Raw genomic sequence first — 25,610 nt, 5'->3', positions numbered from 1 at the left:
GGATTTGTTAGGTTTGCATTCGGTCGCTTTGACCCTTGGCTTGGAAGAGACGATTCACCTCAAATTGCTGGCAGAGTTCAATCAGAACTAGAAGGATTTTCAAAATCTTCCGGGCATCAAATTGTAGTATTTGGTCGGGAGCTGCTCTGGCCTCTGAGTTGAGAGAAGTTCTGTGGTATCCATCGCCACGGTCGAGACGCAATACACCTTCGGTACCGTTCTATCGCGGGTCGCAGGGTAAAGAGGGGATAAGGAGGAATGTAACGATGAGAAATTGTGAGAAGGAGAGAAAGGTGAAATCAAAGTGAAAGTCCAGGTACAAGTAAACACATGCCTTGGCAATATCTGTACCCCGTAGAAGTAAATTGCCAAGCTCTGCTTAGGATGATAGCGTGGATATTAAACACGCTAGCACGCGACAGTGCTTGGCTAAAGCTTAGATATTATGCTAAACCAATCTGGGGTGCGGTGACGTAACAACCTCTTCTACCCTTTTCCCGAAATCCCTGCACAGCTGATTGAACGATTACGTGGCTCTGAGATCGCGTATGAGTATACAGCATCTTTGGAGAGATACTTGCATCTACTTCCAAGTTTGAAAATGGCTACGGCACCCTGGGGACCTCCCCTCGAGGAATGTGGGAGCATTTGGCGTCGTGAACGCTGATGTTTCCATGTCCCAGTCACGTAAACATACTTCAAAGTGCTTCCCTCCATTCCTTCGAGCCCCTTTCTCAGACTCCTTTTTCCTCCTTTTTGTTTTATCCAAACGCCTTCGGCGTAGCCCGTCGCTTATACATAAGTAGCTGGAATCTTGTTGTCATGTTGCCTCCTCTCCGCTCTGCCTGAGATATCTACCGTGCTCTAGTTTGACCACCGTATCTCGACGGAAATAACATTCATACAAATCCGGCCATTCGTTTTCTTATCTATATGAGAACGTTGTTCGGATAGAAACTGATCTCTTCACAGTCAACTAGCGGGCCTGGTACAGAGAAGGAAAAACGGTATAAAAAGAAAGAGATACCTTATTCGGTGGGATTCAAGGCAAGGGAACAACAGGGTATAGATACAACATGTGTCGGTGGTTCGCCTACATCTCGCCTGATGAAGAGTGCCTCCTGGAGGACGTGCTCATCACCCCTGAGCACGGCATTGCCAAACAGGTCCATGACCACTACTTGCCAAAGCTCTTCTCGCACGCCCCTGGCGAGCAGACGTCCAAGCTCGAGATCACCTTGCGCAACCGCCTCAACAACGTCGACGGCTTCGGCTTGGTATGGTACACGCCCGTACGCTCCTCGTTCATCAACAGCGTCGAAGGCATCCGGCCGGCCACGTACAAGAACGCGCAACCGCCGAACAACGATGCAAACTTCCACAGCATCTGCGCCGGCACGTCCACGACGGCCGCGTTCGCGCACATCCGCGCCGCAACGGGCGCCTCGGTGGCGGCGATCAACAACCACCCCTTCGTGTTTGGGCGGCACACCATCATGCACAACGGCCTGATCTCGCACTTCACCGACATCCACCGGCCGCTGCTCGCGCTGCTGGAGAAGTCGGCGTACGAAAACATCCACGGCACTACCGACTCGGAGCACCTCGCGGCCTTGTACATGACCAACCTGACCCGGTCGGCCGGCGGCGGCCCGCAGAGCTGGGAGCGGCAGTACACGCCGCAAGAAATGCTGCGCGCGCTGGTCGAGGCCTTCCACGCCATCATCCGCCTGCAACAGGAGACGCTGGGTGCCGAGAACGTCCAGGCGTGTTCCATGAACGTGTGCTGCACCGACGGCGAGCAGCTGATCGCCGTGCGTCTGCGCAACCACGCCGTCGAGAACCCGCCCAGCCTGTACTACAGCACCACCGCGGGTGTCACCCTCAACAGGAAGTACCCGGACAACGCCTCGGGCGCAAAGAACCCCAACGCCACCCTCAAGCCCGAGGACCACGGCAAGCACGTCATTGTGGCCAGTGAGCCCACGACGTACAAGATTGGGGAGTGGAAGGTGATTGAGAAGAATCACGGCGTCGTGGTCGACAAGGACGGAAATTGTACCGAGGAGACGATCGAAATGCCCAAGGATCTTCTCGCCCAGGCGGCTACGGGACGGCATTTCTGAATCAGTGACCAAGAGAGTGGTCCTCTTTGATATAAAAAGCTCGCGTTGTGTCTGGCGAAATACTGCTCTTCAATTAACATACATTAGACTATACCTTGTCCATGTATCAGTCCATGGTCGGAAAAAGCCGAGTCTATCAAAATACAGAAAGCTACTTCTTCCCTCCAGGAATACGGCCATATGACCTCCACTTTTGCTCAATATTGCTCAGCCTCTATTCTTCAGGTTCTCGATCTTCCGTGCAACGCCCTCGCCTTTGTCCTGTACTTGCCTTGTCAACCCCCGATTATAAATGGTCTCTCTCCAGTTTCCACCCAACTGGTCCGTACATTGTACAAGTTGCAGCGCCGTTGTCAGAACCTCTTTCTCCTCCTTCAAGATATCCTCGAGGAGGTGTCGCTCGTGTTCCAGACGTTGAGTCCACGTGTCTGTTAAAGTCTGGATAATTACTCCCCCTCCACGATCGTATTCGCTGACCTTCGATCTAATGGCGTCTTCTTCTGCGCCGAATCGGAATAGGACATCCTGGGCACGTATCAGTCATGCCAAGGGGTACAAGGGATTGGCTTACATTAGTTATGTTGATGATGGCATCAAGCATACCCCGTTGAGACTCACGGGCAGATGGAAATGCCATTATCGAGTCGCCTCGTCTGGAGTCTCCTCCAGGTTCGTTGGAAGGAGACGCAGTCATCGAGCCATCATGTTCCGAGTTAGATTGTTGTCTCTGCCCTCGCTTGAGCCCACGGCCTAGACAGTCTCCATAGACTGTTTCGTCTCCATTTACAATAGTCAAGCTGTCATTATCAACGTTCTGCCACGTGTCTACTCCTATCGTTTTCGGGCCTCCATTGTCTGGCACTTCATTAATTGAAAAGCGGTCATGCAGGTGAAGACGCGTGGAGAACGAGTCTGGCGTTGCTGGAGGTAATTCGGGCTCAAGCTCAGGCTCAATAACGAAAGGCAGGCTCATGCTCTTTTTCACCCTGATAGGCCCCGTAATGACGGGCTGACTCATTGCTTTCAAAGGTAGAGCTGTTTGCCTAGCCTGTGCTGCGGGTCGTATTCTGCGAAGAGAACTGGGCTGCCTGACCGAGTCGGCTGGTGGTGGAGGCGGAGCCATTGAATCGGCTGCAATATGCGGGAGTAACGTGCAAGACTCACGCGTGCCCTGCGAGCCCGCCACTGGATTGTCCTGCGTTAATGACACAATATCACAGTGAGTTTTGGGTGCAGCATTGACTCTGCGGGACAGCCCCGTGTTGTCCAACTCTCGAGTCGGCTCTGGATTCTGAAATTGTATGATTTCATGAGAAGTTGAAAGGAGCGCATGGGATACAGCACTCCGTGTGCTGGATTCTTTCGTTGCGGGTGTTTGATGACCTGCATGATTCTTGCTGTTTCCAACGGGTTTTCTGGTTTGCGTATATACCTGATCCGAGGCGGATTTGGTCTTTATGGACTGGGTTATCGACTCTCCAGTGATCTGCGTTCCTTTGGCTCTAGAAGCGTCATAATGAGACGCATCATCAGCAAGGAACGGTCTTTGTAGTCTGGTTTGGGGTATATCGGTCTTGTGCGAGCGAGGAGGGCTAGAAAACCGGGGGGCGTTCCCACTGGCCGTGTTCTCAGTTCTGGAGATAACATGCCTGGAAGTTTCTGGTTCATTGATGATACTCGTCTGTTCATCAGAAGCTGAGACGATTTGCTCGCCCATGTTGTCAGCATGTGCATAAACATCCAGCCCTTGGCGTCTACCAGGCTCCTTCGGTATATCACCCCCATCGTGTGCAAATAGATTCCGAGTTTCCTCGATTTCTGGCGGGCTCGGTGAAGACTCGTCGCAGTGGTCCGGAGCAAGTTCGTCGATGTCTTCCACACGTTCATCTTGCCAAACCCTTACACGTTTGGGGGCTGGACTGAGCTCCTTTGTCGATTCGCAATCGCTAAGCGTCACTGGAGACTTGATTGGAACGGCCTGATTACCAGGGCCTTGAGGTCCAAAGTGTACGATTCTAGTCTTTCGCAGTAGCTTTTCGCTCACTGGAGGTATCGAACTCTCACTCGGTCGCTTGGAGTCGCCTTGGTAAGTAGATTTCTGCTGATCATCACCCTTTGAACCAGCAATAGTTTTAGAGACGGCATTTTCGCCCGAATGTTTTGATGTGTGCTTCTCGTTGCTCGCTACAGCCTGTTCAGGGCTGGTCTGCCGGGCAACGGAGCCGTGCATTGGTGTGAGTTGGTCGTCTGGAGTGTAGCATGCCAGAGGGCGTCGTGCTAGTCCATCCTCCCCATTGGTGCTGTCTCCGTCAAGGATCTCTTGCATGTTCGATGCAAAACCGCGTTGGGAAGCTTTCAGACCCTTCTTTGTTGCCCCTTTGCTGAGGGGAAGGGAGCCTCGAACAACCTCCGCTGCTTTGTCATGCGTTTCATGCTTCTCCCTCTCTCTTTCTTCGATATCTTCCTTTGTGATATCCTCATTGCTCTCATCTGGTCTCTCAACATACGTTGGTGTTTTTTTGGCAGCCCGCCTGGACCTCGTTGAGGCGGCCGTCCTCTGGGACTTTTCACCCGCCGGCCTGATCATCTTCTCGATCTGCTTTTTCTTGTGTCGTTTCCCCTTTTTCGTGCTTTTGGGTTCCTTCAGAGATGACTTGGTCGGGGTCATAGAAGTTTTCGTCTTTGCCTTCTTTATGGGACGAATTTCCTCATCACTGGAAGGTGGGAGGTCAAAGTCAGCTGCCTCTAATGTGGATTTGAGTGGTTTCTGCATCTGTTCGTTCTGAAGAGCTGTAACGTCTTTGACTGTCCTCCGCTTGAGGCCCACTTTGGCTGTTCCTCCTTCAGCTTGAGAATCGCTTTGTGCATCAGGCTGGGAAACTACCACTTTGGCCATAGCGAGCTCTGGTCTGGGTGTTTTGCGGGCAAAGTCAACTACGATGATACTTTCTGCATCTGAAGGCGATTGGGATGCTGGTTCTTTCTCAATAGCACCTTCCGCAACATCCACTTCCGTATTTCTGCGACCCAGCTGCACCCGTCCTGAGGTCATCCTAGCCCTTGACCGCACACGCTTTGGGCTACTCTGAGAAGTATGTGGCAGTCCGATCAAGGGCTCGTCCTCTAGGGAGAGCTTCGGTCCCGATGCACGCTTAGACAATCTATTGCTTGATCTTTCGGCAAGCTGAACCGTGGAGGCATGAATCTGCATCGCAGACGTAGTTGTCGAATCTTGATTGTGCCGCTTATGCGATGAAATGTTGTGAAGAGGGGAAGAAGGATTAGCATCGATGGCCACAGTAGAATTCGATCTTGTTCCCTTTCCGCGGTTATCCTCTGCTGAAGCTGAATCGAATTCCATAAAGGCAATGGATTGCTTTTGAGGAGTTCCTGGCGCACCTAGCACGCTGTCTCGTATATCCTCATACTGCCGCTCCTCAACCATCTCAATGAAGGTTTTCACTGCATCCTGGTCATCAAAGGTTATCGCGAGGCTGTTTATGGCGCCTTTGGCTCCATTTATAAACCGATCCCCTTCAACCCCGGGATATCGGATTTCAAGGATCGTCGATAATTCGGGATCCAGGGTCTGCTGATTGAGGGACATGTTCTGTGACACAGGGACAGAAAATAATGTGAGCATATCCCCGCCGTTGGGTATTAAAAAGGCAACCTCGCTTGACACCGTCGCAACAAATGGTGAAGAGCCTGCAAAGTATTCGCTTCCGTCACATTCGAGGCGCTGTACTCTGAAGATACGCTCGGCCCTGCAGGATTTTAGCCTCAGCCTTGGAAACCGTGCCACGAACCTCATACTGTCCAGCAAATGCTCTTGCGAGATCATTTCCACTAAGGTGGTCGACAACCTTACTCATCCACGTGGCGTCGCCGTTCTTTGAGACGGGAAGGCTATCCACAATGCTGGGTTTGTTGGACGACTTCTTCAGAGCTTCCCTTTCTGCCCCATTAAACAGAAGCTCTCGCAGCACATCGGCTGTTAGGATGCGAAGGAAATAGTTCTGTTCTATTTCGAGTATAGATGTCAAGTACTGGCTGGCTTCGAGTCAGTGGAGGTATACATATCGGGCATCTGAATACCTTTCATCAGTATCCATTATCTGGTTTGTCACAATCGAGCTGGAGCGCAGTAGGACCGAGAGGAATTGCGCTAGCTGTGCAGCGTCAGCTTAGTGCAATATCACTGCAACTGGGGTCGAGGTTGTGGGAATGCAATACCCTCCAACGATGTTGTGGTCTTTTGTCACTGCTGACTAGATGGCGCAGTACGCAAGGCCCCAACTTCCTCCCGATGTAGTTGCCATGCTCTTGGATTTTTGCAGGAGAAACTGCAGTCCCTTGTATCCGGGACAAGACTGCAGCCAATGTATTCTCGTCTTGGTATTGTCGGACGGTTTCCTGATTGAATGAGCCCAATTTAGCCAAACACAAGGAGGTACCAACTATGAAAAGATATAGCAGCTTGTTCTGTGTCTCCGAGTAAGGGAAGTGAAGAATAACCGACGCGACGATGTAGAAGGACTGTGAGTCAAGACGGACGATATTCTTGGGTCGGCCATCATCCAACAGCTTCTGGAGAGTGCGAAGGAGGGCGCTTTGGGTGGGATTGAAGGGTTTCCTGAACGGCTTGACGATCTCGTCTGGTAGACTGCATAGAAGAAACCCGATCAGTCTTCCAATTTGTGGTCCTCAGTGGCGCAGACTTGCCTCACGACTCCTTCTGCTCGGAATCCTTGCTGGAGATATCTCACAAGAGCTGAAAATGAGGTCTGGAAATGAGACTGTGTATCCATTATAGGGAGATGGCGAAGGATCAGAAGCAATGAAAGCGTGGTAGGAGTGCTGCGTCGACTGAGAACGCAGTGAAGCAAGAAGAATAGATGAAAGAGTTTAAAGGATCGTTGTAGATGGCCACCCATATAAGAGAGCGCAAACTCCTCGTTCAACTCACCGAATATTCAACACGTCTGCAATGCTTTCAAAGTAAGCAGAAGGCAACTCAAAGCCATCTCTAATCGTATATCCAAGCCGTCCATGTATCTCTCTTGAAATTGTCATACACTCATTCATACAATTCGTTCCACCACACTCACTGCTCCATATTTATGCTGCGTCCGTTCAATCAATGGCTCTTTCTCGTCCAGAGCAGAACCAATGTCATCGCCAGCGTCACCTTCACGGTCTGCATTCTTGTCCCCCATAGTCCGTTCGCCATCTCCAAAAATTTCCTTGAAGAAGTTGTCGTAACTCGCCCAACATGCCGCAAACATAGCATTCAAGAACTTTGCAAACCACTTTGGATAGGTTCCGTCTGGTCTCAAAAATATCGCAGCAGCCCCACCCATGAAGAACAAGAACAAGGGAGACCATACACTCAGAAAGATGAAGGAGCCCAACCTCTGCTTTATAGTTGTGAGGTGGAATGTACGGATCTGGTGGAGGAAGGCTTGATATTCGAGGGGTAATCCATGCTCTTCGGCACCGTCTGTGATCAACTTTAGGTATCTTGGGCTTGGTTGTGCATAGGATGGATCAGGTCGAGTTGTCTTTGTGGGTGCAAACAGGGTGTGCGCCTTAAAAGGTTGTCCCGAGGGCATGGTTGGGACATCCTCCATTGGGCCTCCATTGAGGGCGTAGCAATCAACAAGCACATCTTGATATCCTGCGCCACCACCTTCTGTAGCGATGATGTGCACAAAATCGGACTTTGTCACTTCGTAGACCACTCCGACCATGCCCTTTTTCCAACGATCTTTGTGGTAGTCCTTCGTGGTCGTGGTGTCTCCGTCTCCGTAGGGTGTGACATTTCTGTAGCGAACATTGCCAAAGCACGGCTCGAAATATGGGATTCCCGGTAGATCAAAGGTCAAGGATAGGCTCGGGACAAGGACGTTGACCTGTGATAACGGGCGTATGCCTCTTTTTCCTCTGAATGTCTCAGCACTCAAGTTGGATCCATATCCCAAATACAAGACCGTCTCATTGTCGCCATCGTCCACAGCCGAAACCTTGTTGAGGGGATGTAGCTGATCAAAGGGCCGATCGGTAAGGGACTGTTGTTGTCTTGCCTGCGACGTGGTCGGGACGCATTCCGCCGAACGCGTCCTCCGACTGGTGGTGGAAGGTCTTAGGGAATCAAGCCACAGCTGTAGGCTGCCGAGAGCTTGACCTGAGCATGAGCTTTCCATTGTATATGTATGTGTACGCTCTTAGCCCTGCCGGAGGGAGAATCGCAATACCTGGGCTCAATTGCGCGATTGTTATGGGGGTTTAATAGTAATAATATCTGCCTGGCCCGCATGCAAGCATTCGGCCGAGTGAGATTAGTGCATTTCCAATCCTGATAAGGTAGGAGAGTGCCCGCCAATAATGATGACGATACTGGCAGCGCTGTGTGAAGGTCTCCGGCTGCCCATTCCGTGTCATGAGTATGAACGTGAAATGCCTTGATATTGTCATATCGTCAAGTATCATGCATTGCATTTACATATACAGCATTTTTGCTATCTGACCGACCAAATTGTGTGATTTGAGGCCTGGGTCGTACTGAACACATACTGTACCTCGTACTCCACGCCCAACCCGAACTCTGGTTCCTCGCACCCAAAAACTAAGCAAAAGACAAGCTCTTCTTGATTTCTGCAATTGCCTTTGCAGGATTGAGCCCCTTAGGGCAAGTCCTCGAGCAGTTCAAAATTGTATGGCAACGGTATAAGCTCATGCTGTTGTCCAGCGCTTCCTTGCGTTCGGCCTTGCGTTCGTCCCGAGAATCAGCTAGCCAGCGGTAAGATTGGAGGAGGATGGCAGGGCCCAGATATTGGTCACTGTTCCACCAATAAGATGGGCATGAGGTCGAGCAACAGGCGCAGAGAATGCATTCATATAGCCCATCCAACTTCTTGCGGTCGGCTGGTGACTGTCGGTTTTCCTTGCCCTGTAAGCGTGTCAGTAAACGTCTTTTCTTTCGCTGCATATAGTCAGAGAACCAACATCTGGTGATTTTGTGTCTCGTTGCAAGAACGGCTTGATTGATTTGTATTGCTTGTAGAATTGCGTGAGGTCAGGAACCAAGTCTTTGACCACGTAGGTATGCGGCAGGGGGTAGATCCGGGACTCCTTCGCTGTATCGGTGGGAATTCTGCCTGTAAAGGATTGTCAATTTGAGGCACATGGACGGAGATGAGTCGCAAATCTTACAGAGACAAGCAAGAGTGTTCACTCCGTCAATGTTCATGGCGCAGCTGCCACAAATACCCTCTCGACAGCTTCGACGGAAGGTCAGCGTCGGGTCTACCTCATTCTTGATTCGGATCAGCGCATCCAGCATCATAGGCCCAGTCTTGTTCAAGTCCAGAGTGTATGTTTGCATCCTCGGCTTCGACGTTGGCTCGTCGGGGTTCCATCTGTAGATGTGGAATGTCTTGATCTTTGCATCCTTGTCCGGTCGTGGCTCTTGCACCGTGCTGGTCTTGGAGGGAGAAACTGGCGGTCGACTGGCAGACAGATCGTACGCACTGTCCTTGGTGACGGTGGCGTATGATCTCGCAGCGTAGGAGGATCGAATGGTAGCTCGGGCGGGCGCCACCAAGCGCGATGCTGTGCGTAGAGCTGCCATGTCCGACGTCGAAGCTTGCCAGGAACAGCAGTTATGGCACAGGACCGGAAATATTGTGATGGATTGGAGCGGAGAGTAGCTGTTGAAGGTGATTGAGATTGGATTGAAAGTCGAGGGCAAGTGGCGTGCGATGCTCCCAATTGCAGAGCCAATCACATTGCAGCTAAATAATACTGCACGTTTTCCGCATCCGATCACATTCCGAGGCACTGCCGGATCTTCCTGAAAACCTTGTACCGCGCAGACCTCATAGGTTTACAGGGTATATGTGTCAGTGTCGTTCCCATGCAAAATTGAACGCTTCAACAATCCCTATACAAATGCTCTCACACCCTGTGTGAAAGGGTCTAGCAGACCCTGAATATTGCCAGATATTTCCCCTTTCCCCTCGACTCAACTTGATTCAGGCACCTTTAGCTTTTCATGTCGAGTCAGCCACTTGCAGATCTAGCAAAGACAACATCCGCTTCGCAGCGGTTGTGATGTAAAGTCGTAGAACTCATTGGGCATGCAGCTGACAAGAACACAGCATCTTCTCCTGTCGGAGAACACCAGCGTACCAGCAACTTGCCAATCGCCGACTGACCTGCAAAATCCGTTCGTATGTCCGAAAACTTTCAGTCACTCGTCCTCGAATCTTCAGAGTACAAGAACTGCAATGGTGGACGTCTTCTCTCAACTCTGAACGTGGAATAGAATTCTCTCCTTTGCTGAATGGTGACGCTCTATCATTGTGCTCCTCGTGTGGAAAATGTCTAGCACAGCAGCGGCACCAGTCTGGTTCATCACCGGCTCGTCATCTGGCTTGGGTCTTGCTTTGACTCGCTACGCTATCGCCAAGGGCCATCTTGTTGTCGCCTCATCACGCAACCCTTCAAAAACGCCAGAATTGGTATCGGAAGTTGAAGGTAGTGGCGGCAAATGGATCACGTTCGATACGACACAGTCAGAAGAAGCAATCAAAAAGACGATACAATTTGCAGAATCCCTCTTCGGTGGCATTGACATCCTTGTCAACAATGCCGGCATAAGTGTTCTAGGCGCTTTGGAGGACATACCTGATGCCGATTCTGTTTTCCAGATGCAAGTCAATTTTCTTGGGCCACTGAGGATCATGCAGGCTGTGCTTCCTGGGATGAGAAAACGAAGATCGGGGGTCATCATGAATGTCTCCAGCACGCAGGGCGTCGCTCCAGGTCTTGCGTGCGGCGTCTATGCGGCAAGCAAAGCTGCCTTGGAAGCTGCATCCGAGTCATGCAGTCAGGAAGTTGCACAGTTTGGGATCAGGGTGCTCATCATTGTGCCAGGTGCATACAGGACCGAATTCGGCAGTTCGAGCACAGGTCGACACATTCAGCCGTCAGTCGAATATAGCGGCGACCATCCGGTGAACCAAAGGCTTCAACTCATTTCAAATTTGCCCAAGATAGCGATGGGAGACCCGGGCAAGGCTGCTCAGGTGATGTTTGAAGCTGCAACAGGAGAAGGCGAAGCTGGAGGGCTTATCAAGACAGAAAATTTGTTGAGAGTGATCATCGGCCCGGATTCCTGGAAAGGGGTTGACAAGAAGGTCACAGAACTGCGCAGGACCACAGACCTTCTTAGGGGAGTCGCTGCAAGTACAAACTTTTAGGAGGGTTTGTGCATTGTATTTTGCAGGCGAGGCATCAAAAGACATGTCCTCGACGAGCTTGAAGGCGACTCCGCCTGTTTAAAAGTGTGCTTTCAGTATAGGGCTCCAGTGGCTGAAGAAGCTGCCGACCGAGGCAAGGACTGTCCCCTATACCCCCTAGCCAGTCAATCACTCGATGGTAATGACAATAAGGCCGGCCATAAAATGAAATGCTACGCCTGCTGCATAAAGTGATTATAGAAAGAATAATGCATCTGGTTTAGCATCTCAAGTTCTTCGTACCAGGCTCCTGTCCCGAATGTCAGCCCGATACTCCGGTTCTGGAGGTTGTCCAGACGGGGTCGGGGCAGAGGGAGAGGTGCTGAATAATTCGTTGACGGGTAAGCTACAGCCACTGTCAAGCATGTACAAGTATTGAGAACGTGTTGGTAAGACCAGGTGGGCTCTAAGGCTGGAACCTTACCTACTCGATACTCCGTTCCTATAGACCCAGCGAGCTAATCATGGGTACAGTACGTTGTATGCAGCCGGGGGCGTGCGCCAGCTGGACCGACCCTGCTCTCTGGGCCGATACAACAGCATCTGTAAGCAGACTTCTCGCAATGCCCGACTCGCCTCCTCTTTCCTTCAAGCCGTGCTCAAGTCTACGCTACAATAGCGCCTTGTTTCCACCTCAAGTTCATAGCGGGACGCAGACAACTCGATCGAATGGTGAGTTGGTTGTCTGCTATCCATTCTCAGTTGGGCAGCGGATCGCGCAATTGTTGCCTCCACGTCCGATCGGAAAGTTTAGAAAAAATCTCGGGCCCGAGATTTTTGGTTTCTACCGGCACGTCTTACCCGGCTTGGTAAATGTAGCGAGGTTCAAAGAATCAATTGCCGGGGCAAAAAGATCCCCTTCTTTGCGATTTCACGGTGGTGGGGTTAGCGGCCGGGATTCAGGCAGTCATGCATAATGTCCGGGGGTTCATTGTGATTTGTCCTTGCCGCTGTAATACCGCTTGTAGCACAATAGAAGGGATCATTCGGTGAGTGAAAAGCTGTCTCTCGTGAAACGCAAGAATGGTGTTGAGCAGTTGCGCAGAACTCAGCGTAGGGAAACGTAGGGAGCTCAGAGCGAGCTTTGAGGGCTCGAGCCGAGGGGAGGGTGCGTTCAGGCAGCCAAGAACTGTTGGGTCTGGATGGCGAGATCACACAAGGACGAAGAATAGACGGCCTGCCATGACTCCATGATGGTGTTCACTTTGGATGCCTGCGACTGCGGAGGCGAAAAACAAGCCATCCACCTTTTCGATCCCTTCCAACCCCTCCCCACATCCCATAAACAGCGGGAACAATCAATATTGCAATCAGTAGAGGCAAGCCATGATTCATTTGCTCAAATAAATTTTGCGGAGAACTCAGATTGGCCGCTCCAGGGCTTTTGGATTGCTAAGCTCTTCGCCAGCATCGCCATTATCGTCCCACTTGGCCCTGTTGGGGCAAACGGCCAAATACAAGCTTCGCATCATTTACGCCAATAGGGCGAAGTTCAGATTTTCAACAACCCATGCATCCAGGCCGAAAGCCTGCGAGCCAAAAGCCGTCCAATCGACATGGCTCGACTTACCGGTTCTCGTGTCCACCCTTCTGCATCACGAGAGGCCTGCCCGGTCAAGTCCCTCTACCTCCGATTAGCCCTAGGACCGTGGAATGTCTCCGCCCCAGTCAACACTCATTTCCTCTCGCTTGTAGCCGCTTTGCCTTCCATTACGCCAGCACCGAGGATGTTTTGCGCCTGATCCTGGTTCCCCTCCTAGTCATCACTTCCCGGCCTTCGTTCCTCCCGTCACCGATTCTTCGGAATTGATACTACATATTCTCTGACCCTCCCCACCTGGACGGTCTTTTCGTCATGGACTGTTCGACAGATTCCATCAACCTTGAATCGTTGTTGACCGTTCCCTACGCCGGACCCAACTGCTATGGCGCACACTGACGGCGACGAGAGAGAAGTTGAGCGTGCCATTTCCCGGAATGACGTCGAGGAGCAGGATCTGGAAAAGAGAGATGAGCGAGCACAATACCTGGAAGTCCCGAGAGACACGAGAAGAGGAGGACGAGGCAGGAGTCAAGACAGTACACGGTTGGAAAAGGTCGAGTCGACAGTGACCGAAGCGACCGAAGCCAGTTCTGCTGCCTTTGCATATCAGACCGAACCTGAAAAGCTACCATGGCGTCACAGAATAAATCCGCTCCGTCGGAACCCTCCGCCTGTACCGGAGGAAAGGACAGTGTGTCGAGAATACAACGCGAGCTTCCTCAGCCTACTCCTCTTCCAGTGGATGAATCCTCTCATGATCACGGGCTACAAGCGGCCGATTGAGCTGAACGACATCTGGCTCGTCAATCCTGACCGGAGCGCCACCACCATGAGAGACAAACTGTCGGCCTCTTTCAAACGTCGTGTTGCACGAGGGGAACGTAACCCTCTCATGTATGCCCTTTTCGACACTTTCCGAGGCGAATTTCTACTTGGCGCCATGTGTGCTCTATTTTCTGCCCTGTTCCAAGTGTTTTCCCCCTTCACCACTCGCTACCTGATCCAGTTTGCCACAGATGCCTGGGTCGCAGATAAATTCGGCGGCAAATCTCCCAGCATTGGTCATGGCATCGGCCTGGTCATTGGCATCACATTTATGCAAATATGCCAGTCCATGGCGACTAATCATTTCATCTACCGTGGCATGATGGTTGGAGGAGAGTGCAGAGCAGTGCTGATCAACGCCATTTTTGAGAAATCTCTGGTAATTTCCGGCAGGGCAAAGGCTGGCGGAAAGGCGATCAAGGCCGATGGGGTACCGGAGACGGTAGAACAGACCGAAGATGAGAAGCACGAAGCTAGGTCGACTCTTGCTCGCGTCCTATCAAAGCGACTCACTCCCAAAGGTGGCCCGAAAGTTACACCTGACAAAGCCGCTGGGATTTCCGGAGACGGGGTCGGCTGGAACAATGGCAGAATTGTTAATTTGATGAGCGTCGACACTTATCGTATTGACCAAGCCTCCGGCCTATTCCATATCCTGTGGACGTCGCCCATTCAAATCATTGTCGTCTTGATTGTGCTGTGTATCAACATTGGATATAGTGCTTTGTCAGGCTATGCCCTTCTGGTCATCATGCTTCCCGTCCTGACCAAGGCCATCAAGTCGCTCTTAGCCAGGAGGAAGAAGATCAACAAAGTTACGGATCAGCGTGTGGGTCTGACGCAGGAAATTCTCGGCTCTGTGCGATTTGTGAAGTTTTTCGGATGGGAGACGAGCTTCCTGGACCGATTGAAGGAGCTTCGAAAGAGGGAGATCAGGGCTGTCCAGATCTTGCTCTCCATCCGAAATGCCATCAACGCGGTCGCCATGTCGATGCCAGTGTTCGCGGCCATGCTGGCTTTCATCACATACTCATTGTCCGACCACAGCCTTGCTCCGGCACGCATATTTTCGTCTTTGGCCCTCTTCAATTCGTTACGGATGCCCTTGAATCTTCTTCCTTTGGTTCTTGGACAAGTAACCGATGCCCAGACGGCGGTTCAGCGTATTCAGGAGTTTCTATTGTCTGAAGAGCAGGAAGACGAGATTGTGTGGGATGAAGAAATGGAGCCTGCAGTCGAAGTGCAGCATGCCTCCTTCACCTGGGAAAGGACCGCTAACCAAGATATGGAGAGGGCAGCCACATTCCAGACGAAAGGCGAGCTTATGGCTGCGAAGAAGGCCGAGAAGGACAGGAAGAAGGCTCAGAAGAAGGCTGAAAAAGCAGCGAAGAAGAACAAGAAATCTCCTGGGGCTTCGAACGATGACATCGCAAGTGAGACTACGGAGGTGGAACCCTTCAAGCTACACGACATGGACTTCACGGTGGGCCGAAATGAATTGATCGCCGTCATTGGCACGGTCGGCTCGGGTAAGACTTCACTTCTGGCCGCTCTGGCGGGGGACATGCGCAAAACAGATGGCAAGGTCAAGATGGCATCCTCTCGAGCGTTTTGTCCACAATATGCTTGGATCCAGAATGCCACTTTGAAGGACAACATACTGTTCGGGAAGCCGTACAAATCCAAATGGTACAGGGACGTTATCGATGCGTGCGCCTTGAAACCCGACTTGGAAATCCTCCCGGCAGGAGACCAGACCGAGATTGGCGAGCGAGGCATCACTCTCTCGGGCGGTCAGAAACAAAGGTTGAACATTGCGCGGGCGATTTATTTTGATGCAGACATCATCTTGATGGATGATCCGCTCTCTGCTGTGGATGCCCATGTTGGTCGTCATATCATGGACAAGGCAATCTGCGGTTTGATGAAGGATAAATGTAGAATCCTAGCGACCCATCAACTCCATGTTCTTTCCCGGTGTGACCGAATCATCTGGATGGAGGACGGTCATATTCAGGCCATCGATACCTTTGACAACTTGATGAACACGAGTGTGGATTTTCAAAAATTGATGGCCACGACTGCTCAAGAGGACGAAAGTGCAATGGCGAAAGCAAAGGATGAAGATGCGAATGAGGAGAAGCCTGGAAAGAAGACCAAGAAGACCAAGCCCACAGGTCTGATGCAGCAAGAAGAGCGTGCTGTCAAATCGGTGAGCTGGTCTGTCTGGGGAGCATACATCCGTGCATCAGGGTCTCCAATCCTCTGGCCACTCATATTCATCTCCCTCGTCTTATCCCAAGGAGCCAACATAGTGACCAGCCTATGGCTCAGTTGGTGGACGAGTGACAAGTTTGGATTTTCCGAAGGCGTCTACATTGCCGCATACGCATGTCTAGGACTGTCCCAAGCGGTGCTCATGTTCGCGTTCTCGACTCTTCTCTCCACAAGCGGCACCAACGCCAGCAGGGTTATGCTGCAAAAGGCCATGACTCGAGTTCTACGCGCACCCATGTCCTTCTTCGACACTACTCCTCTCGGCCGCATCACCAACCGGTTCTCCAAGGATGTAGACTCGATGGACAACAGTTTGACCGACGCCATGAGGATGTACTTTCTTACCCTGGCCATGATCACCTCGGTCTTTGCCCTCATCATCGCATACTTTCACTATTTTGCTGTGGCCTTAGGGCCTCTATTTGTCTTGTTCCTGTTTGCGTCAAGTTATTACAGAGCATCAGCACGGGAAATCAAACGGCACGAAGCTGTTTTGCGGTCGACAGTCTTTGCACGATTTTCCGAGTCTATCTCAGGAGTGGCATCTATTCGGGCATATGGGCTACAAAGCTTTTTCGCGACACGATTGCGGGATGCCATCGATCAGATGAACTCGGCATACTATCTGACGTTCGCAAACCAACGGTGGCTATCTACGCGACTCGATGCGATTGGAAATATGCTTGTCTTTGTCACTGGCATTTTGGTGGTAACGGATCGTTTCAATGTGAATCCCAGCATAGCGGGTTTGGTTTTGTCCTATGTTTTGGCTATTGTACAAATGATCCAGTTTACTGTGCGGCAATTAGCAGAAGTGGAAAACAACATGAACGCCACGGAACGCCTGCACTTCTACGGCACTCAGTTGGAGGAGGAAGCACCACTGAAAGGCGCGGAAGTGCCAGACAACTGGCCTCAAACGGGAGCAATCACATTCAACAAAGTCGAGATGAGGTATCGAGCGGGGCTGCCGCTCGTTCTGCATGGCTTGGATTTCCACATCCGAGGCGGAGAGAGAATCGGCATCGTCGGTCGTACCGGAGCTGGCAAATCGTCCATCATGGCGGCGCTTTTCCGGTTGACAGAACTCACGTCGGGACAGATCAAAATTGACGACATTGACATTTCGACTGTAGGCCTTTACGATTTGCGGTCACGTCTCGCCATCATCCCACAGGATCCAACCCTGTTCCGAGGCACTATCCGCTCAAACCTGGATCCGTTCAATGAACACTCAGACTTGGAACTCTGGGCTGCGCTACGAAAGGCTGATCTCGTGGGAGAGGAGATGGCGACATCGGAGAAGATTGATCGCCCCGACACTGCACGAACTGCAGCCACATCGACGTCGAACGTGAACGCCCCTACTGGAGCTAGTCGGTTACATCTCGACAGTCCTGTGGACGAAGAAGGGTTGAACTACTCACTAGGCCAGCGGCAATTGATGGCATTAGCTCGAGCCCTAGTCCGCAATTCACAGATCATCGTCTGTGACGAAGCGACTTCATCGGTCGACTTTGAAACTGACGAGAAGATTCAGCGGACCATGCGGACTGGGTTCGCCGGAAAGACGGTGTTGTGCATTGCTCACCGACTGAAGACTATTATCAACTACGACCGCATTTGCGTGATGGACCAAGGACGCATTGCGGAATTGGACACTCCTATCAATCTTTTTGAGGCCGGTGGCATTTTCCGGAGCATGTGCGACAAAAGCCATGTCGTGCGGGAAGATTTCTTCAGAGAGTCATAGCATCGGGGTTAACACTGGATGATTTTACGGTACATACGTCGCTTGATACCTCGATAGATTGGGCGCTCTCTCAGCCATTGTCTGTTTTTTTTCTTTTTCAATAAAAGCAAGCTAGTTTAATCACAAACTTTGAATCCGGCATTCAGAGGAATGAATTCCACTTCATCTTTCAACAGTAGTGTACTTGTCCGACGAAGTACACACTCGTTACATTTTTGACCAGACAGATACCCGAGCATTGCCGAGGGATTCAACACCTAGCCTGGTCATGAGCAGGATGGACTTTGAGCTGTCTACCTACCCAACTGGCTTGCCGTCTGCCTCGGACGGCTTGTTCGGGGTCAACTTTGCAAACAGAGCGGGGCGTAATAAAAATACAGGACATCAAGTACTCGGTAATGTACGAACAATAGATAATAGAGTGACAGCCACCTAACAGCCTTGTCCTCCTACTGCTGACAAAGACACTTTGTTAATGGGACGCAGGCGGCGCAGGCGGCGCAGGCGGCCCTCAAGCTTGGCACCTGCAGGCATTGACTCGATGATTGGGATGTTGATACTGAGAGACACGCTTCCACTCAGATGACACGGCTTTGGCCACCGACACAACATCCATCCAAGTGTCACTCGTAATGGCATGATCGAACAAGGACGGTATCTTTGCTGCATTGGTCAATTCCTCTCTACACCAGCCGGCACGAGTATGGGCGATGAACTCCCGGATTGCATCAGTGACATCTGTCGACACGCCCTTCACTATTTCCAGTGTCTCACTGTACACAGCAGCACCCGTGGGGCAAGGGGATCAGTGCATGAGAAAAATATGCATTACGTCGCGACCAGATGACTCCTGTTAATCGGCGACACCTATGTCCACTTGTCGGGCTCCGCATCATTTCTACAACACCCCCTTCAGATATCTCCGATTCTGATACAACGCCTGAGTTGACATCAGGCATTCAATCTCCACAGTCTTGTCTGGGCCTTTTCCCAGCTCGTTGACCGTCCAAACGGCCGCCAACTTTAGCCCTGAGCGCTCCCTGGATTACGTGCAGGATGGTCTTTGCCACAAGCTGGCTAATAACCGGCGGTATAGCGGTCCATACATCTTGATATTGCACAGCTGTGGATTGATAAAAAACAAAATCATCGGAGAAACCTTGGAGCCGAGCCATCTCCCGTACAGTGAGAAGGTCTTGCCGTCCTGTGAGATACATCGTCAGCTTATACAATCGGTAACAATCTGGAGCTATCTTCTGAGATCACCTACTGGGATGCTGCCAAGGTAAGGGATTACAGGAAAGTCCTAGAAGTCCGTCAGAATCCCACTGCAGAGGAACCTTCCAATTCGGCAACGGCTGCCCCGTTTGGTGATTGTAAATATGACTTGGACATGCCCGTCGGCCTTGCCCTTCTTGCATGCCTTCGAGAGGAGGAGAGCACACAAATGCTCGATCTGGTCCCGCCCCAGTGCGAGAATTGTCAAAGTCGAGGTCGCCAATCAGGTCACGGAGCGTGATGGTTTCTGGTCCGCTGGAAGAGGCTGGCCAGTGCAGATACCAAGGGAGCGGCGCGCAAAATGGAGAAGCAACCAAGAGCAGCATGTTCCTTTCTTGCGGAAGCCCATGCTCTTTGAGGCGGCAGAGCCTCATGTGGACGGACCGTCTATGCTTGAGAAAATTGACTATGGTTGCCAAAAACCGTGGCACTACCGCTGCGTGGAGCACGGCCGGCGAGCTCAGTACTACCAAAAAGTCAGGCTTGCTAGGGCCCTCGAGAGCCATATTGACAAGGTCGAGCTGGGAGACAAAATTCTCTGCTGATGACATGTTTCGATTCGCTTCATTCAGGCGAAAAGGAGCGTTTGCCCCTGCGACCAGCGCAATGTTTGGTGGTGCCGGATTTGGCGTCGACAGGGGTTGGAGCTGCTCGGAACAGATGTCGTCGAGGACTTTCCTCGGTGGGCCATCATACACTTGACTCTGCGCGTGTCGGATCTGTATCGGTCAACAAGGGGCCTTTCAAGGGTCTCAGCGATGCATCACCCATACCTTCCAAGACAAATGGCGCTCTTGATCAAAACCAAGAGCAGCTCGAATCTCGAAGCCAGCTTGCGAAAATCCTTCCGCAGGCCCAAGTACGCCGGGCGTGAAGTCCACAACAGATGGCCTGGAAGTGGTGTCGAACTGTGGTGCCGGCCACCGGTCACGGCGTTGAAGGAGATGAGAAGCTATTGGTGTCCAGCAAGCAACTTGCTCATCCGATGCCGCCCCTCGTATTGCAAAACGACAGAACATGGTCTCATCCTCCGAGGCTTGAAGGTTTCGTGCTGTCAGCTCATTATTGGCGTCATGACTGGAGTATCCCCTGCTTACCTGGAGGTGGTTGAAGGACATGGTCGACACCGGTGACGACAGTATTGGAGCCAGCCATCAGATCCGCCGCAGAGATAATATCGCCCAGCTGAATGACTTCAGCGTCATCTCGCAAACCCATTTTGTCGAAGTCTTCGAAATGAAGCAACAGTTCTAGTTGATTGGCGACCATATCGTTGTTGTCAATCCCGAGGGGCTTGAAATCAGGAAAACATGACCAGAGTCTTGAATACTTGGTGACCAATAAATATGCCGTGGAAGCCTCATCTTCCCCCCCACAATAGGAGATATCGTGGATGAAGATGACATTCTCCGAGGAACTGTCACTGCCGAGGCGGACGAGTGCATACTCATCTTTCACAAAATGGAAGTCCAGGTGTGCGCACTCAAGGCTGGCCACGGGGTGAAACGTCGGCTGTCACCAGTCAATATCAGTCGGTTATTCAGCCTGCGCTTGCAGAAAGTCCAACGTACGGTATGATGTTTTTCCCGACGTGCCAGCAATTTAGCAAATGCTCCTGGCAACTCCTCAGCATGCCACCGCCGCCATTCACTGTCGTCTTTTTCAAACCCAGGCTGATCATCCACCTTCTCGAAAGAAACCTCGACTCCTTCGCGGCGGATGGCCCTTCTCATCTGCTGGTTTGCTGCCCCAGATCCGTTGTCGGCAACTTCAGGACTATTATCTGCGGCATCTCCATTGGTTCCATCAGGCTCCGGTTTGGACACGCACATGTCCTGACCCTCTACGACCTCTTCGTTACCGTTGACTTCACTGATGTCCATTTCTGTGTCAACTGGAGACAATAATAACCCGCGTGGTGCCACGGGTGCTGGCGGGGCAGCCATAAAGGAACCGTTTTCCACTCGCGCGACCATTGGGAAATAGAATTCATGCGGGTCCAACCCGGTGAAAATTGCTCTCGAGTCGGTCCTAGGGACAATTTGAAAGGCACAGCGGCAGTCCATGGTGGATTCTGCGCACAAGGGCTGCTTCGACCGCGAGAGGCGACCGTTGGACGTACGCCTGTCTATTCACACATAAGTATCGGGCCAGGGGATCCAAAGCAAGATATACCAATACGCACCGCGTCGATCGACATGAACTACATCGTTTCGTTTCACTTCGCACGTGCTCACCCGGTGCAGAGTGACGTGATAGCAGATATTTTTGTTGCAGATGGCCGACACAAGTCCGCCTTCGTTGCCAATCCAGCGAACCTCGAGTTCTCTGACTGCATCGGTACGTGCAACACGGACCAGTCGAGGCATGAGCGCGAGCTGATCACGCATCCTGCGTCGCAATCGACGACGCAAGCTGGGGCTCGAAATACCTAGATCGTCCCCAGACTTGGAGAGGAGAGCGTCAAACAAGTCTTCCACCACATGGTCACAGAAAAAGGCCTCTCCGCGAATGTACCCAGGCGCTGTCAACCGCAAAACCTCACACAGGCCATGTTCGTGGACCTTCTGGAAACTTAACCACTTGCCGTGGATCTGGATTCGTTTCACATCCTTGCTGTATGCCAGGTCGAGATCCGTGCCTCCACCTTGCACGAACTTAAAGCGCAAGTCGCGCAGTTTTGGATGCAAAGCCAACGAAGCTAGGAGAGCACGGAGGACATTGGTACTGAAAGGTGTCCTGTCGGCGTCTATTGGTTCCGAGTGCATGAATAACCGGGTGCGTTCTTCCTGAGGAGTCCGAACAAGCGAGAACTTGCTCAATAGGCGCCACACCGCACGCGAGACTGCAACGGGTCTTCTGTGAAGCTCGGCTGGGATCAAATCAACCTGATCGACGGCGATGGGTTGAGAAGGGTCACGTTCGCAGTAAAAGAAGGCGTCAGGATCATTGGTTTTCAGCCGCTCCCAAATCAGGCGCACGGATTCCTGTGATAACTTGTCACTAGTCACAGCAACGTCGGGGCAATCTTCCTTATCACGCAGCAGTTTGATGTAGGCGTCGATCAAATCAGGCCTCTGAGTTTGAATGGCCTGGTCCCAAATATTGGCGAGGATTTCGGTCTCTTCCAACTGGTGTCGCAGGTGAGTTCGATCGCGGCCAATAGAGCCACAGGCAAAGTTGTACCCGAACATATAACCAGTGCTATGTCCTTCAATCCGCAACCCCTTGAGATAGATCCTCCCTGCGAATCGAGTGTCAAGGATCAGATCGCCTGAGAGGGTTTGGACGACATTGTCGGAGGACGGCGAATCGAGATCGACCGAAACCGTCAGCCACGAACGAAACTCGTCTTCAGAGACCTCGAGCCCATAATCCCCCTTGGCCTTGCCGATTTTGACCGACACGTCTTCCCAGATATGTGATTTGAGGGTCCTCTTGAATTTCGGTTTGGTACGGTCAAGTGCGTATTTCGCCTTCATTTTCTCAACCTTTTCCGGTTTGGCTGGCGACAAGTGGCAATAGAGATTTGTACGGTACAGTCCGCGCAGTCCAAAGTTCCAATAGAACTCGCTGGCTGCAAATTTGACCGAGTGGCCCAGGCGGCGCAGAACCAGGGCCGCCAGCTTGAAGCCCTCCCCGTGACACCCTGCAAGCTCATCGTTGCCGACTTTGGTCGAGTTGCCCAGCCCTAGATTGCTGCGTCGAAGCTCTGCCTGAAAGTTGGCCAACTCCACCGTCCCAGCCCTGCGGATGAAACGAATGTATCCCAGAAGTTCGCCGGTTGGTCGATTTGCTGGTGTCACGCTGCTGTGGACCGTGATTTGGATCTGCGCACGCGTTTCTTTGAAGACTGGTCGAAAGGCTCTTGGGTCGAGATGGAACGATGATATTATGGCGTCCTTCCTGGGTGTGACATTAACATAGGCGCAAAACAGAACCAGAAGTATTATGGAGCAGTTACCAGTTCTGATAGAGTTCTCGGAACGCCTCCCGGCCTTCCCACGACTGGACATACCACGTGGTCAGTCCCGTAGCCACATCGCCCTTACTCAGATGCTCTTCGTCGTCATTGAAAAAGTTCTGGTCGAGGTCGGGCGATTCATCGTCTGAACTGTCTTCGCTGAGGGTAAGCACATCGTACACGGTGTCGTCCCTCCCATGTTGAAGCAGGGAAATGGGGCACGGATGGCTATTCATTCTGACACGGAAACGGCCTCAAATGTTTACTCTTGGAGGAGATCTGCTACACCACTTCAGCCCCAATGCACACATGCGAAGGACTTGCGAGGAACTCCGAGGAAAGGGGGGGGGGGGCGAGTTTCTCACGTCACGAGAGGGCGAATCGTGTACGATGTGCCCAGTGATATGGGATTTCACTCCACATGCGAGCTGGGGGGAAAGAAGCATCGATTCCAGATCAAAGGACAGAAAGAGAGAAACAACTCTGGGTAAAATCAGGCGGGTGGAAAGAAAGGTGCCAGAGCCATCAGCCATATACATCCAGGCCAGCCACCAGCCAACCAACCAGCCAGCCAGCCTCATGTCTACACCACAGATTCCCTCTTGCTTGGGGCACAGGAGAGCTCGAAGAAAATGGAACCGCTAATATGCCTCTCTCTTTGTTTTCCCTCTCCCCCTCCTCCACGGAGGAACAAAGGACTATTAGCCACCAGACAAGAAACCCTGCAAGTGCAGTGACAAGGTGATAACCCTGGGGATGAATGCATCTAGCCATGGCATGCCAACGTGACGACCAGTTCCGCGCTGCGAACTAGATCACATTGGCGACGCCGTGGCGGCCAGCCATGCCACATAAACCCTGCAGCAATCCGTTCACCGCAATGAGGCGAGGGCCGGATCTCAATCCGCGGCCCGCTAGTCGCGCCCGGAGAGGAAGGATGCATAGGTATATGTACCTTCACGAAGCGAGCCAGACCAACCTATACTTGTTGAGCACCTGTTTATTATTCGTCGAGAGTTCTGGCTCGACCTCCTTGACAACCTCAAAACCGCCCACACCATTAATATTCACCCAATGACTTGCCCCGCAGAACCTCGTATTCGGTACTACGACTACGGACGAGGTACTTGCATCCTTACCTCGCCTTTACCATGTCCAGCCATGCACATACTTCGTTACTACGATCCAACCCTATCATGGCAATTCCCGCAGCGGATTTAAAGTCTTTCCGCTCGGCGTCTGTGTGCTGTGCTGTGCTGTCCTAGGCGGACGGGTCCCATACGGCAAGAAGAAGCGACAGACCGGGGTTTTAAGGCGGTGTTGCCTACCCTCTCGTGGTCCCTTTGACCCTTTCCCGCCTCTCAAAAGGAAAAAAAAAAAACAAAAAAACGGAGACATCCCTCCTAAAGCAAGCATGCTCGCCTCAAAAGGGTGATTGTTCTAGACATTTGTAGAATGGCCGTGGGGTGAATCTCACATATCTGGTATTGACAAGAGAGATATCTTTCACCTCTGGCATACGGCGGTGAAGGGTCACATCTCTTCTTTCCGTTGAACATACAAGGATGTACTTCGTACATGATGAATGAGTCACAGACAAGGCTGAGGCTGGGGAATGGGAAGGGGGAGGATAGTGGATGGACCCACCATCCTACAGTACTCGGTACTCCGTACTCCGTACGGACAACAGGCTGCAGCGACAGTTGGCACAACTTAAGCACCAGAAGAAAACGCTGATCACCAATAGTATCGCGAGTCGCCTTTGGCTTGATCAAACGCATCCGAGGCCATGTACTCGGTACAAGCAAGGCGCTCTTTTTCTCGCAAAAGAGTATCCTCCAAGAGACGCCTTTGCGGAACGTGCCGCTCACAAAGCTAGCTTTGGCGATTTTCGCCTACCAGTACTCGGTACCGAGTGCCTAGACCACGGCACCTAATAGCCACCATACCTACCCAACACGATTCAGTCAGTCCTGTAATAACGACATAATATCCATGTTCTCTTAATACAATTCTCAAAACGGCAAATGTCAAGGTTCTTACGCGTTGCGCACTTCCCGCTATGCCGAGTATGTTCTGCAATCGTGTCGTCTACCGACTTGCTCACTGGCGACTGTGTTAGAGACCAAATCGAGGCGAGAAAAAACAAGGAAGGATGGATTATTGGGGAAAGAATCGAGGTTGCTTGGTGGAGCTTCCCGTTATCAACCTTGGCAGATGCCACCAAATAACAGCCTCGCTGATGCCATTGCGGTCATTCGAGAATAGAAGTTCTGTCGACATAGAAAGAAACCTCGTTGGTCAACTGTGCGATAACTCGGTAGTCGTATGCAAGTCTCACAAATCCAAGTTTCTGTGGTTCCATCCTCCTGCAAACCTGTTTCATCCTTTACGAGGCTTTGGGTAATGAGGAACACGAAGCAGGAGACGGCCAGAACAGACTCCACTAAAAGGTGCAAATTTGGGTCAAAAACATGTCATCCCAGCCCAGCGGATTCCTTGATACGGTTAGTGTGAGACATAATAGTGCGCACTAGCA

General features: G+C 51.7%; 7 protein-coding genes across 7 annotated transcripts; 3 read left to right on the top strand and 4 right to left on the bottom strand.

Moving 5' to 3' along the window:
* Nucleotides 1-1,076: 1,076 nt before the first annotated feature.
* Z517_02234 (uncharacterized protein) lies at nt 1,077-2,126 on the top strand (the record flags this gene model as incomplete). Its single annotated transcript, XM_013431345.1, has 1 exon — nt 1,077-2,126. One exon carries the CDS (start codon nt 1,077-1,079, stop codon nt 2,124-2,126), a length of 1,050 nt encoding a protein of 349 aa, XP_013286799.1.
* Nucleotides 2,127-2,333: 207 nt separating this feature from the next.
* On the bottom strand, nt 2,334-5,733 carry Z517_02233 (uncharacterized protein; the record flags this gene model as incomplete). The annotated part of the gene is made up of 2 exons (XM_013431344.1): nt 2,334-2,651; nt 2,698-5,733. The coding sequence occupies 2 exons, from the start codon at nt 5,731-5,733 to the stop codon at nt 2,334-2,336; spliced, it is 3,354 nt and encodes a 1,117-aa protein (XP_013286798.1).
* Nucleotides 5,734-7,210: 1,477 nt separating this feature from the next.
* On the bottom strand, nt 7,211-8,332 carry Z517_02232 (uncharacterized protein; the record flags this gene model as incomplete). Its single annotated transcript, XM_013431343.1, has 1 exon — nt 7,211-8,332. One exon carries the CDS (start codon nt 8,330-8,332, stop codon nt 7,211-7,213), a length of 1,122 nt encoding a protein of 373 aa, XP_013286797.1.
* Nucleotides 8,333-8,754: 422 nt separating this feature from the next.
* On the bottom strand, nt 8,755-9,759 carry Z517_02231 (succinate dehydrogenase [ubiquinone] iron-sulfur subunit, mitochondrial; the record flags this gene model as incomplete). Its single annotated transcript, XM_013431342.1, has 3 exons — nt 8,755-9,078; nt 9,135-9,286; nt 9,342-9,759. 3 exons carry the CDS (start codon nt 9,757-9,759, stop codon nt 8,755-8,757), a joined length of 894 nt encoding a protein of 297 aa, XP_013286796.1.
* A 751-nt stretch (nt 9,760-10,510) lies between these two features.
* Nucleotides 10,511-11,392, top strand: Z517_02230 (uncharacterized protein; the record flags this gene model as incomplete). Its single annotated transcript, XM_013431341.1, has 1 exon — nt 10,511-11,392. One exon carries the CDS (start codon nt 10,511-10,513, stop codon nt 11,390-11,392), a length of 882 nt encoding a protein of 293 aa, XP_013286795.1.
* Nucleotides 11,393-13,356: 1,964 nt separating this feature from the next.
* On the top strand, nt 13,357-17,829 carry Z517_02229 (uncharacterized protein; the record flags this gene model as incomplete). Its single annotated transcript, XM_013431340.1, has 1 exon — nt 13,357-17,829. One exon carries the CDS (start codon nt 13,357-13,359, stop codon nt 17,827-17,829), a length of 4,473 nt encoding a protein of 1,490 aa, XP_013286794.1.
* An 898-nt stretch (nt 17,830-18,727) lies between these two features.
* On the bottom strand, nt 18,728-23,307 carry Z517_02228 (uncharacterized protein; the record flags this gene model as incomplete). Its single annotated transcript, XM_013431339.1, has 9 exons — nt 18,728-18,869; nt 18,936-19,033; nt 19,100-19,135; nt 19,275-19,826; nt 19,881-20,158; nt 20,235-20,619; nt 20,679-21,235; nt 21,293-23,013; nt 23,072-23,307. The coding sequence occupies 9 exons, from the start codon at nt 23,305-23,307 to the stop codon at nt 18,728-18,730; spliced, it is 4,005 nt and encodes a 1,334-aa protein (XP_013286793.1).
* Between the last annotated feature and the right edge of the window lie 2,303 nt (nt 23,308-25,610).

Source organism: Fonsecaea pedrosoi (genome assembly GCF_000835455.1).
Source record: "Fonsecaea pedrosoi CBS 271.37 unplaced genomic scaffold supercont1.2, whole genome shotgun sequence".
Taxonomy (NCBI): Eukaryota; Fungi; Ascomycota; class Eurotiomycetes; order Chaetothyriales; family Herpotrichiellaceae; genus Fonsecaea; species Fonsecaea pedrosoi.
This window is presented reverse-complemented; position numbering and strand designations above follow the sequence as displayed.